This window comes from Pimephales promelas, chromosome 13, assembly GCF_988280905.1.
Source record: "Pimephales promelas chromosome 13, fPimPro1.hap1.1, whole genome shotgun sequence".
Classification (NCBI taxonomy): Eukaryota; Metazoa; Chordata; class Actinopteri; order Cypriniformes; family Leuciscidae; genus Pimephales; species Pimephales promelas.
The window spans coordinates 33328560-33342829 of NC_142781.1; the positions used below are offsets into that span (position 1 = coordinate 33328560).

The following is a 14270-nucleotide window of genomic DNA, read 5'->3' on the forward strand; positions in this document are numbered from 1 at the left end:
AAGCCACTTAATATATGAAGTGGGACCAAATATTTTAATTTGTGCGTTTTTTACAGATAGCAGACTATATTTTTTTGAGAGGTGACACGCAACACCTTTAAATGTTGTTTTCAGGGATTTAGATAAACAAATAAGTCAATTATAAAGCACTTGGTACCCGTCATTGTATTTCCGCCTTTGTAGGGTAAGTTGGCCACAGCGTCCTGCAGCGATTGACGGGTGGGGTGAGCATTCAAATGCCACTCAGTTTTGGGATCCCCGCTGTACTGAGCCAAACCTGTGAGAGAAGCAAGCACCATTATGAATGCAAGAGTCAAGGTTCCTGTTAACAACTCAATGCTAAAAACATGAAGTAAACTTGCCGATTTGAACCCTGTCAGGGCCGATGTCAAAGACGCCCACCATGCGACCAATAAAAGCCCGGATGGTTTTGAAGTTCAAACGGCCGATACTCCAGGATCCATCAACCAGCAGGACGATATCAGCCTTGGCTGTGGTTTTACACTGAGCATCTGTGAGTAAAACACACCAGAGTTATACAGTGAGAAACGCCAAGAGGAGCTTAGACGTGACTGTATAATCGCTGATGGCAGGCAGAGTTCAACAAGAGAGTGATGAGAAACGGGGAAGAGACGTGTACACATGCTCACAGCAAATAAAAAGGCACATTAACACCGCAATAACTTCAAAACATCACCATTTCAGATAAGACTTTTATTTCTCTGTAATTTCTTGGAGCTACAGACTCTTTCCATTCAATTTCTACTTTTCTCCTTTGAATCTTCAGGCTTGCATTGTATCCAAATCCCCTTTGGCATCTGGCCCTGGAGGGAGTTTTCCTGGAATTGGCATTGCTTCTGTTCTACAGAGAAAAGAAGTAGCCCTTTGTGATGCATGAAATACGAGCGTCATCTCTTGTGCGCATTCCACCTCGGATGAACGTGTGGAGCTCCAGATACCTATTGAGGATGAGAAGAGCCCCAAAAACTGAGGCTAGAGCACTGGTGATCTCACCGGACACCATCACACATGCTCTGCAAGTGAGAAATATCTTGTGAAATTGATTATTTACACACATATGCTCATAAAATTAAGATATATAAAAATGAGGCACCAGCTGATTGTACTCAGTTTCTCGCTGGTCCAGGAGGTTTCAACCTGTAAACCATTTTGGTTTAAAAAAATAAAAAATTAAATTAAATTAAATTAAATTTAAAAATCAATAAATTAATTAATTAATTAATTAATTTAATTAAAAAATAAAATTTGATTAAATAAAATTTTTAAGTAAATAAATAAATTGAATTAAAAAAATAAAATAAAATGTAATTAAAATTAAAAAATTAATTAAATTAAATTTACAAAAATACAATTTAATTAAAATAAATAAATAAATTAAATTATATTAAATTAAATTAAACTAAATAAAAAATAAATTGGTTTAAAAATAACATATAAAATATTAATAAATTTTTTAAAAAATTCAAAAAACAGGATGACCACCATAAGCTGGTATGATCCATTATACCACTGTTAGTTTAGTCTGAAAAAATGCTTGCAGACAGCGACGGAGAGCAAAGAAACATAAACTTTCCTAAACTTGTGCTATTCTCTCTCTCCTCAATGAAATAGTGCCTAAATGAAAGCAGAGCATTTTTTTCACAGTGCAAAAAAAATGGGAGAGACACACACATTCGGTCAAACTCTCTTACATGCCAACAACAGCATCCTAAAATAAAGACTAAACAGATATCAGGCTATAGGTTAACACCACCCGATATTCTGTATGACCTAGATGTGGAAAGAGGTTTTAGAAACTTGTTGCATTTTGATGAACTATTCTAGACATTTTTTTTCTTTGGAATGTTTAATTTTCTGATAATGTAATAATGTAAGGTTATGGGCTAGTTTGCAGTGACACATGTGGAAAACTGCCCTCACGTGACCTTTGCTGTGGTCGTTTCACGACTAAACTCCTGCAGCACATTCCCATCATCCTCCCTGCATCTGCTGCCGAACTCCTCGCTGCTACACAACTTCACCTCTGGAAAGTCTTTCAAGTTATGAGGCTTTGAGCCCACAACTTTACACCACACACTTGATCTCGCCATAAAACTGTCTATTTGTACACTTTTGTTCATCAGAACAATCCCATTCATTTATTTTAGCATTGAAAGACACTTCTTAAAGAATCTAGAATTGCATGATAACATTCGGTGGCATGTCATCATTTTTATTTTTAACCTGACTTTTTGTCAGTACATTTACAGTAAAATAATCTATCAATAAGTTGTACGTTAGAAAGGGGAGTTGAAGGTGAATTGTGAGCTACGGTTTTCTTAGAAAATAATAATATGAATATATTTATACATTTATTATAATTCATATTAAATTTGTTATGTATTTGTTTTATATAGTAACAATTTATTTTATTAATATATTATTAACATATTTTATTACCTTTAATATATTTTATATAATATATTTAATATATTTTTTATTTTATTACCTTTAATATACAGCATTTTATATTAATCATTTTATTTACTATAACATTGTTGATTATTTGTCCTGTACTAATAAATCTAACCTCATTGACTCGATTCTGCTTTAATGGCTCATCTTGGTTCATATGATGCTGTATTGCACGTATTCTTCCAGGGGTTCTTAGTAATTCTTGAGGCCTAACCTAAGCACTTCAACAGAAAGTGCACGCTAAGAACATACTATAAACACGATGTCTTAGAATGATGTGCTGAGATTATACCGGAGATTTCAACCGGTGTTTCGTTGATAGGTGCATCAGAAAGGGTGGTCTTCTCCTCCCCGGCCAACGGCATACTTTGACCTCCATCAAACATGCCAAAAACAGCCACGGAGTATTTAGTTCCAGCTCTGTGAAAGAAGAACAAAACTGAAACCATATGTGCCATCTTAAAACAAGAAATATGATTAGAAAACGTTGATGCTAAACATTACACATTACCTGAGTTCTTCTAAAACTATCGTGTTGTCGTATGGTCCAACAAGAAGTTCTCCTAGATCAATATCATTTCCGCTGGGATGGAAAGTGACTTTGTATCCTCGTACATCACCGGGAGCTGGGTCCCAGGACACACGGAAACTGGTTTTGGTGGGTTCAGAGGTCTGTAGGTTTCTTGGGGCTTTATATGGTGACACTGTAGGATGAAAAAAGGCGGCGATCAGCACATGCTAACCCAATGCAATAACAAAAACATTGCAATCGCATATTTTTGATTCATACGCTCAAATTCTGTGCAACTAGATTTGTATATTTTCTAAGTAAATAGTATGTGCCTTGAACGTCGCTAAGGTGCTCTGGGTGGTTGTCAGGGAACTGCTGGTGTTATTTTAACACTTCGATATGCATTTGCTTGGGTGGTTGAGTACCGGACCAAGCCAAAAGTCTAAATATTGCGATATTCTGGTCTACTCTTTCAATGTAAGTCTATGTGTTTTTTTGTCCGTATTTTTTTGTCCGTGTCCATTAATGTAAAGTCTCATTTTTAGGGTCTTTGTTCAAATTTATAACCCTACACTGGGAAAAAAAAAAAGTTCTTCCTCAGTGTTTTTGTCTTTCTATTACAAATATGTAACCGTTCTTAAATTAAGACACCTTTACATGAGAAGCAAAATGTTATTAAGTCTTGTTTTCTAAAACATCTAAATAAAGTGAGCTTTTGGTTAAAACAAGGCAAAACATCTTGTTGAATTAAAGGGATAGTTCACTTTGAAATTAATTTTTGGCATGTTTTATCTTACCTCAAGGGCATCCAAGATGTAGGTGTCTTTGTTTCCACAGTATTTTAGGTCAAACCGTTGTTGTCTGTCAGTCATATAATGGAGGTCTATGGTCACCACCTCAAAGAGCATGTACAAAGAAGTCCAAATTAAACATGATTTAATGACTCGTAAATGTAAGTACACATTGATGGCCTAAGACACGAAACGAGCGGTTTGTGTGAGAAAACCAACCATATTTATATCGTTTTTACCTCCAAATTCAAGTAATCTGAGGGCGCGGGCGCATTGTAGGTAAAAACTATATAAATACTGTTTGTTTTCTCACACAAACCGCTCGTTTCATGTCTTAGGCCATCAATGTGTACTTACATTTACGAGTCATTAAATCATGTTTAATTTGGACTTCTCTGTGCATGCTCTATGAGGTGGTGACCATAGACCTCCATTATATGACTGACAGACACAAACGGTTTGAACTAAAAGTATCAAAATTGAAACTACTGTGGAAACAAAGATCTACATCTTGGATGCCCTTGAGGTAAGCTAAAACATCCCAAAAATGCATTTCAAGTTGATTTTTCTGACCCTATTGGCAGATCTTTTTCTTGTTTTAAACTTAAACTTCTCAAGTAAATGTATCTTGATTGAAGAACTTTTAGACACTTGTACTGGAAAACTGTACTGAGGAATAGCCTCATTTTTTCCAGTGTAAGTGGTGATGTGTGTCTGTACATATCTGTGACTCATGGGCTTTGAGTTGCTGGCCAACGTACGTGTGGTTCCTACTCCTTGCCTTGCTTTTCCTTCTCCTCGTTTGTAAATGGGATGCACGGTGATGAGGTAGGTGGTCAGCGGCTGCAGTTTTCTCAACATTGTGGTGGTGACGTTGGCTGGGATCTTCATCGTCATCTCTTTACCGCTGACCTGAGAGACGTAAGTGAGTTTGTAGCTGACCACGGGGCCTGGAGCGGCTTTCCATGTCACGCGCATGGTTCGTTCGGTTTCATCAAACACCACTAAAGCCTTGGCGGATGCAGATGCTACAAACAGACAAAACAGACAAGGACATTTGACTGAAATTCTACTAGATGGGTCTGGATAAATTAAAAATGGACAAATTAAATAAAAACAGACAAGCAGAGATGGTTGGAGGTAAACGTGAAACCACAAGTGAGGCAAAAGAAAGCAAAGCAATTTCCAATACTCTTTTCAATCCCCACACTGGTGTTAAGTTTCTACAAGTTTGTACGATTTGAGTTCAACGGCTCATATTATGGGCTGCCCTGCACACATGCAACCCTTTAAATCTGCTCTTTCCAGCAGTGGTGATGTTCACTGCACCCATGCTTCGATCAGCTCACTTTTTCCACCCGGAGGCGAGTGACTACTGCACAGAAACTCAAAACTCGGCGTACTCGCCAGGATTTGGTGCCAAACCACAACTTGACGAAGTCACGCTAACTTTCAATAATTTTTTTCGACTAGCTAAGATTCAAAAGTTTCTTTCATTTCCCATTCCTTTCCTTCGATCAAGCTGAGCACCAAAGACCACAGTAAAAGCCAAGGTTGTCGATTGGCGCACTTTAAATGGTTGAGCCCGAGGCAAAGGCGGGCATGTCCTGTCAGGTCTGTATTACCCTAAGAATCATCTTTCTTTCTTAGAAGATGATCGCTAGATTTAAAGATAACCATAACTTTAATCTAACACAACCTAAGATCCTTCTTCCTTCAAAGAGTCAATCATCTCAAATTGTATAATTGGGTTCTATAAACACTATTGAATCTTCCAAATCTTTTACAGTCATTTAAGAACCTTTTTAAGTGACCATGAAACACTCATATGGTATACATGTGCGTATTTGTTTACAATTATGGATTGTATACTTTACTTGTGCATGTAAGCAGACGTATTTTTAGTGGGTGTATTGAATTGCTTATATGTACAAATTTCTATCTCTATCTTTTGCAGAGGGATTATATATTTATTTATTTATTTATTATTTATCTTTTTTTTTCATTATTGTATTTTTATTTTGATATTATTTATTGTACCATTGTATAACAATTTATTTACGCATTTATTTATAATTTGTGCATTATTGGCTGGTGAGGGGGTGGGGGGCTAGCTTCGGGGGAGCATTTTTGGTGTGCGAGTGGGTGTGTGAGTGTGTGTGTGGGTTTGTCTTTATGTGTTTGAATTATCGTTTATATTTTACTCTGTGTCATCTTGTTTTTTGTCATTAATGTTAGGACCCCCTCGAAAATGAGATGGTACATCTCAAGGGGCTATACTTGAAATAAAGAACATAAAAAATGATTAAACAAACTTTTTAGGTTCCAAAATCACATAGTGTTTTTATCTGTTGTAAAAACCCCTATGGACAGGTGTTGAAAATTAGAACATGTGCTATTACACTGTAAACAATGCATCTGGTTTGTCCAATGTTATTGTTATGTCCATATTAAATAAATAAAAAAATACAGTATGTAATCTTGAACCAACATGAACCTCAACATCAATTTTTTAATTTGTAACTAGAGTTGAATTATTTACTATTATTATCAATATTATTATAAATTATAATTATAAAACATTAAAGGGATACTCCACTTTTTTGGGAAATAGGCTCATTTTACAACTCCCCCAGAGTTAAACTGTTGAGTTTTACCGTTATTGAATCCATTCAGCCGATCTCCGGTTCTGGCGGTACCACTTTTAGCATAGCTTAGCATACATCATTGAAGTGGACAAGACCATTAGCATTTCTCAAAAAAAAAAAAAAAAATGACCAAAGAGTTTCGATATTTTTCTTATTTAAAACTTGACTCTTCTGTAGTGACATTGTGCACTAAGACCGACAGAAAATCGGCTGATAAAGCACAACTTTACCCAGCTCGGTAACTTCCAAAGTGACCAGGACAAAGTTTGTATAGTTATGTTGACGGAAGTTAGCCTATTTTCAGGCGCTGCGTCATATCATTACGCCTGCCGCACTTATGGCACGACAGTAAAGTTTCTTGATAAGTAAACTTGACAGGGGAATTGTAAAATGAGCCTATTTCCAAAAAAAAGTGGAGTGTCCCTTTAAGACAGAAGTAAATTACTATTGAAATTATACTTTAAAAGGAGAAAATAATCATTTAATTTGACACCGTTACAATGTTCTTAAATTCTTCACTTCTAAACGTTAAACCGTCTAGTTTTTATTTAAGTCTCTGTTTCATTGACGTCTAGTTTATATATGCTTCTTCTAACAAATCTGGTAAAACGCTTGAAACCTTTTTGGAAATTAAACACCGTGCCAAGCTTTACTCTGAAACATGCAGCGCATTAAACTTAATTGCAGCCTTTTTTAAACTCGATAATAGCAAATTTAAATTGTATTTTATATAGATTAGTTGTGCAGACCTACTTATTGGGAAACCCTGATGTAGAGGATAAGGGATTACTACAATAACTAAAATAACATTTAAAACATACCATCAGTGGTCTCCTCTCCCACAAGTGGTTCTCCGCTCCCGCTGTCATACAATGCGAACACAGACACCTGGTAGCGTGTTTCAGGGGTGAGGTTCTCCAACAGTGTGCTGGTCACATCTCCAGGCACCAGTTTCTCCCCAGACTCCCCAGAGAACAGAGACCTCCATCGAACACGATACTGCCTCACTCTTCCTGGAGCGGCCGTCCACGACGCCATGAAGCTGGAGTCGGTCACATCACTGGTTATCAAGTCTCTCGGTGAACCCAATTCTGCAGGCAAAACAACAACGAAAACTAACTTTAATATAATACATTTCTGAGTGGATAAAGCTCAAGACCAATTTTTGATTTAGCAAATGCCATTCATTTGAGCAATGCCATAAATGGTGGATTGTAACTGTATAATTATAATTGCACAGTTTCTTTGGATAAAATGACTACTTGCTCACAGAAAAAAAAGATTTATAAGCAAGAATAGGATTTCATCCCAAACTGTATTTCAATCTGTGAGATATTTCCAGAAGCAAACGGGCCATTTCTCATGATGTCTCTGGTGTCACTGGTGCAGCACGGCTGCAATGAGCACTAATTCATTCAGACGAAACTAAACTCTCACACACACACACCTTGCCAAAACCAACCAATTTTTTGCAATCTGTATAGTTTTAGTTAATTTAGTACATTAGGTTAAAGTAATTCTGTTTTGGCAACTAGCTAAAATGTAGATATACATATGTTTTCTTGTGCTTATACACATGAAAAATAGGTAACACTTTAGAATACTGTTCCTTCGTTAATGAATAACTACACAAGAACCAATGAGTAACACAATATTAACAATCTAGTTACTATTATTAACTAACAAGAAACTCTGATTAACAAATTAGTAAGTAATAGCTCACAGATGAAAGTGTTACTAGATACTTCTGTGGGAATTACTAATTATTTGGATTCGTATTATAAAGTGAAGATTATTGGAACTAACTAGTAATTACTCAAGTGTTACTTAAGACATTTTCTAAAAGTATACTAAAGTTCACCAAAAATCTCAAACGGTTGCACAAATCATGACTAGATCATGTAGTAACACTTGAGTAATTACTAGTTAGTTCCAATGATCTTCACTTTATAATACGAATCAGTAACTTAGTGGCAATCGGGAGAGTCGGGAGTTTTCCCGGTGGGCCGGTAGTGTTATGAGGCCGCGAGGGCCGGCCCGGTCTGATAAAATGTATTTATTGGAAGTTCGCCATGGCCCAAGCTAAGGGAAGAAAACAATTTTTTGTTACATTTTTTATAACGGAGCATATATTTGCACTAAATGCCTGTCTTTACAGCAAAACGACACCCGTCATAGAACAGCCTCAGTGGTGTAGCCAGGTCGTAGGGCGTGAAGTGTTTGAATGCAGCTTTTTGATGCGCTGAACGCGAGTTCGAATCCTCCTTGCCGAACTCTCTCTTCTCCCTTTTCCCAACACAGATATGTAAAATGTAAAACCTAATTTTATATTTTATGTTATATTTTGCCAACGAACTAAAATTGAAACCATATGGCGTTGCGCCATTATAATAACTGACATTAGAATAGCATCCAGTGTGTTCTGCGTGATTACTTTGCTCTCGCGATCATCTGGTGTTTTCTCCTAAATAAAAGAGCAAGGGTTTATTTCTTGCAAGTGAAGAAATTAGGACAAAAGTATTTTAATTTTCCTATATTATAGTGTAATGTAGGTTAAAATATACTTTTGAAATACTCATTTTCATTTACACATTTATAGGCTATAAATGGATTTTACAGTACGTCATAGGAATAATTATAAATCATTATTACATTATTATAATAATTGTTTGGCATCCTAAAACACCATTGATAATGTAATGCAGACTGAGACTCTCATAACTAAAAAAATATTTGAGCCCTCTTTATTGTCCTGGTACAAATTAATGTTTTTTCTTTGTTCAACGAGCAGTTCATGGGTCTTAATTTCGATCTCTCAGAGAGTATGAGATTGATGTATTATAACCTTAAAATGTCCAAAATTTTCTTGCGGGGGAGCATGACCCCGAACCCCCCCAGAGGCACAGAGTCCATCCAACTAGTTTTAGAAAGTACTATGGGAAAGAACGACCATTTATGAACTTTACTCCAGCATACTAGTACAACAAAGTTCCCTTTAAATCAGTAAAACTGTAAATGCTGTTGGCTAATCGTGCCGGCGACGAGGGCCGGTGGTCTACGAAATTTCCCGGTAGACTTTTTGGTCCCACTCCACCCCTGATACGAATCCAAATAATTAGTAATTCCCACAGAAGCATCTTTTAACACTTTCATCTGTGAGCTATTACTTACTAATTCGTTACTAAGACTTTCTTTTAGTTAATAATAGTAACTAGATTGTTAATATTGTGTTACTCATTGGTTCTTGTGTAGTTATTCATTAACGAAGGAACTGTATTCTGAAGTGTTACCGAAAAATATACACGGTTTTAAATCATTGCAAGATACTGAGACTATGGAGAAGAAGCAGAGAAGCGAACGCTTGCCAACTTATGTTTTTTTTTTCCAAAACAAGGCAAATCCCCATAAAACCCACCATAAAGAGCTCTCAGATGTCTTATACCTTCTCAAATCCCAAGTCATTCTTCATCACTCTATCCTTGACTTTTCACCCCCTCCCGTTCTGTCTCATCCCAGCCTGACACGATTATAAGTCCCGCAATTTTCACAAATTGGAAACAGTGCATCTTGTTGAACAATGTGACTTCTAACATCTTTTCTCAACATGTGAGGTTTTTATGCAGCCCAACAGCAGGATTTTATTTGATTTTGTCTTTAAAAGAGCCTTGAAATTCAAATGATCTTTTATATCCATTTACAGATTCAATTCCATTCAAATAGCCAATCCAGCATCCCATGCTGCTCCGAAATCCAAAGCCGAGACAGGCCATACACATGCAGTACATTTTCCGCAGTGTTTTTGAAGTTTAACCTTGTGTCAATCACCGGGAGAGCGCAGGTGCTGAAAGAGCTTTCGGTTGTCCCCTTCATCTGTTCTTTACGTACATCTCCGGGTTCATGAGCCGGACAGCGAGACCAGCTTGAATGCATTACGCGCTTTGACAGATGGCAAACAGGAAGAACAATCCTCCTCTGAGGATACCCATGTAGTTCAAAGACCCGTTTTGTATCTAGCTGATTAAGTCTTTATTTTAAATTAATATCCAGGTGTAAGAGTATAATATCCTGCTATGTACTGTAATCAGTCTCACTTCTATTGACCGAGTGCAACTCTAACGAGAAAAAAATCCCTTTGAAACCGATCTAAAGTGCAAGGCAGCTCCACATGCGTGCACTTTTGAGTTTACATTGATTTACATTGATTGATTCTCCTTTGTATATATGCATATGGGATCATTTTGTTTAATTTTTCAATCCACTGTTGGATAGTGAAACAAAACAGCTGATTTTAGTTTCACGGTTTTTATCCAGCAACGGATTTAACAGACTCGAGACCATCACTTTGCACAAAGCTTAAAGGAGAACTCTGGCGAACAATAACAATAACATAAAACATCGGTACATAGTTAACCGTTCTCTGAGATTTGTTTTCATGATAATCGAATGTAAAGAGTTTTATCTCTAAAAACTGTTTAGCGTATGATGCTAGTAATGGGGGCATTGACTAAGTAAAAAGAAACCGCTAGTTTATACCACTAACAAGGCTCAAAATAGCCCCACACTAACGCAGTAACATACTGAGGCTCCATACATGCAAAACAAAGCATTGAGAACTTTGTAAGTGTACAGACCGTTGTTTAATAAGAAGATACTTTATGAAGACAGTCCACTTTGTGTATACAGACAGGAGCCATCTTAAAAAATAGTCTCGATAAGTCGATCCCCGAACGCCGTTCATACAGTTCAGAAGTTCGCTGAACTTCATACAGTTCAGATCACTCAGCGCGACGTTCGTGGTTTGACTTATCAAGACTAATTTTTAAGATGGCTCCTGTCTGTATCCGCGAAGTGAACTGTCTTCATAAAGACAAGACAAATAAACATAGGTTTTGTCTTTTTGATTATTAACACTTTTAAATTGTGAGCGGTTATCGTCACATTACTCCGTTCCCCTAGAAGTCCACCTGTCTGTCGTGAGCGCAACAGATGCTCGGGATAGTTCATCCACAACAGTTCATGTCGTAACGTGGCTCAAGTACTTTCAGTATGTGTTTAAAGCCCTCGTTTTGCACAACCGAATATGGCCTCATGTCTGCAGCTATAAACACACCGATAGCATTTGTGATGGCTTTAGCCCGGTCTGATTATGCAACAAGGGGCGGCTTAAATGCCGCGGTGGTACGTCTCGGTTTTATCTACTAACCTCTTTCCTTCATGTTATAATTGATGGAAAATCCAAAATGGTCCCATACAGGTGATTTAAAAAAAAAAAATCATAATCAATCCGCGGATCACGTGTGTGCCGAACCGAAGACATTGATCCGAACGAATCACGGATCAATGATGATCCGTTGCACCACTACTTCTTATTAAACGGTCTGTACACTTACAAATTTCTTAATGCTTTGTTTTGCATGTATGGAGCCTCATTATGTTACTGTGTTAGTGTTGCGCTATTTTGAGCCTTGTTAGTGGTATAAACTAGCGTTTTCTTTTTACTTAGTCAATGCCCCCATTACTAGCATTATACGCTAAACAGTTTTTAGAGATAAAACTCTTTACATTCGATTATCATGAAAACAAATCAGAGAACGATTGACTAGGTACCGATGTTTTATTAGACCAAAGGTTCATTGTTCGCCGGAGTTCTCCTTTAAATTATTATGAAAAAAAAGAACAATTCTTTTTAAATGTTTATGTTACGATAATTGAAACGTCACAATGGGTTGCAAATTCTTTACATGCCGACTCTTTAGTTCAGAAATGCTTAAAAGCTACAACAAAAATAACAAAATTTAACTATTACAACATCTCGCGTTGCATTTCGCATTTTTTTCCCACAAAAAGTTTAATGGTCTCCTCAGTGATTTGCTGGAAATCATCTTTTTTGCAGTAATTGACCCTGTTGAAGAATTGCTGAACACAAACAAGTAAATGATTGGCTATGACATTGTAAATTACCTCAAAATGTACATAGCATCTGGGACTGTATCTCTGCTCTACAAATGGACACACTAGGTCATAAACTGGACCAGAGCCCGGTCAATACACACCTGCATCAGATTGGGGACAGAACGGAAATCTTTTGTGCTCTGCCTCATGCATATCCTCCTGAGGACGCAAAGGAAGGAACAGAGATGTCTGGGTAACTGCTCTACTCCTTTGTTCCGGAGTGGGACGGAGGCGCATAGTTCCTGCATTATGTCATTTTTTTGCAATTGAGAACTTAATTTAGCCCAGCTCCCACTGACCGAGTCTCAATGGATGGATGGAGGAACTGAAATTACCATCTCAATGACATGTTCAATGTCAGTCCATATTCAAGCCACAATGCCACGCTCCTCACAGATCATATAGTAGAGTGACCAATATAACAATATAACCATTTTCTATCCATACAGAGGAGGCATAACCTACTTTAAATGCATTGAAATTAATAAGGCATCTATGAGTAAACTTCGAGTATCTTATGAGTAGGCCCATCTGTTTGCCGGGCCGAGTGTCCTGGTTTTTGGTAGTCAAAATATGGTCACCCTATCATATAGGGACTTCTGTGAGCTAGAGAAACCACCTCATGGTCCACATTAAACCTGAACTTGAACTTCACTATGATGCACCAGGCCAAATCTCTAGCCAAACCTCAATTAACCCTCATTACACACCCTTAATCTCACTTAATCTTTACTTCTCGTTCTTCCAAACCCATAAATCTCTCCACAAATTACAATAGGGAACCACTTGTGTACTGTATTCCAAGTCATTAAAAGCTAATCTTCATCAGTCATGTGACTTTTTCTTCCTCATCCACCATATTTATGGCTAGGCAAAGTAATGGCGGTGAATATAAGGATACCATTTCGAGAGATCCATACCAGGTCTACATTACTGTAACAGATGAATAATGGCAGATATAATATAGCTTTAGAATTATTTAGGGGCCTGATTCATTTGGACAACCTTTATGGTACTTTCAGTCACAATATGTTTTCAGTGCATGGACAAAAAATGCTCTTGACTCTTGATCTCAGAGTACTTCTTTTATTCTCCATGAAGACAGAATTTTTATTTTGGGATGGTTTTCCATCACTCAAATCTTTGGCCCTCAACTCTGACACGGCAGATTCTGTGACATAAGATTACCGGAATTCAGTGATTTAAGGTCTTGGGCAAGCTTTGCTTCTGGTAATTTCATTAGAGTAGACTGTAGCCATGTTACTGTAACTGTAGTTTAAGATTCGTTCCTCTGAAACCCCATAAGACCTGTGAGCTGTTTATCTGGGCTGAAGGAAAGAAAGAGCATTATAATCACTTGACTCAGTTCAACCTATTTGTTTATCCTTTCTGACAGGGGCTGAGGATGTTTAAAATGCCCTCGTCCTTCCAAGGCTGTACTTTCTCAAATTATTTCTTTCTACAAAAATAACCTCAGATCTTATGCTCCAATACACTCACAGGGACTTTCACTGGGCACCTTTTGCATTTACACAAACAAAATTACAACTCCACATTTGAGTGGACCGTTTTCTTCTTCTGGAGAAACGGGATATGTCTGGGATATATTCGTTGGTTCCCAGAAGCTTTAGTGCTATTGCTATTTTACAGATGCCTTTAAAGCAACACCAAGTAACCTTTCCTCTGCGGTCGCCCTACAGGTTGTTGTTCATTACCGCTGCTGTAATTAATTTAGCCTACCGCATCCTACCGTCGCACGCACACTCGCTGTTTATCAGCACCAGCTTTGGGATGAACGATGTCCACAGACAAGGTCGAGTATGTAGCATGATTATGAAAGTATGATGTATTGCGACATCAGAAACGAAGAAAAACGAAATAATGACTGTTGTA

The 14270-nt window shown here is 37.3% G+C and overlaps 1 protein-coding gene across 5 annotated transcripts in view; it reads right to left on the bottom strand.

Moving 5' to 3' along the window:
* Window positions 1–14270, bottom strand: part of col12a1b (collagen, type XII, alpha 1b) — a 98688-nt gene that overhangs the window by 69148 nt on the left and 15270 nt on the right. For all 5 annotated transcript variants that reach the window (XM_039690220.2, XM_089118913.1, XM_039690219.2 and 2 more), the window contains exons 13-18: window positions 7247–7516; window positions 4539–4805; window positions 2987–3179; window positions 2768–2895; window positions 363–512; window positions 158–277 (exon numbers count right to left, since the gene is read on the bottom strand). In XM_039690220.2, coding sequence (XP_039546154.2) covers window positions 158–277; window positions 363–512; window positions 2768–2895; window positions 2987–3179; window positions 4539–4805; window positions 7247–7516 — 1128 coding nt within the window. The remainder of the gene's footprint in view (window positions 1–157; window positions 278–362; window positions 513–2767; window positions 2896–2986; window positions 3180–4538; window positions 4806–7246; window positions 7517–14270) is intronic.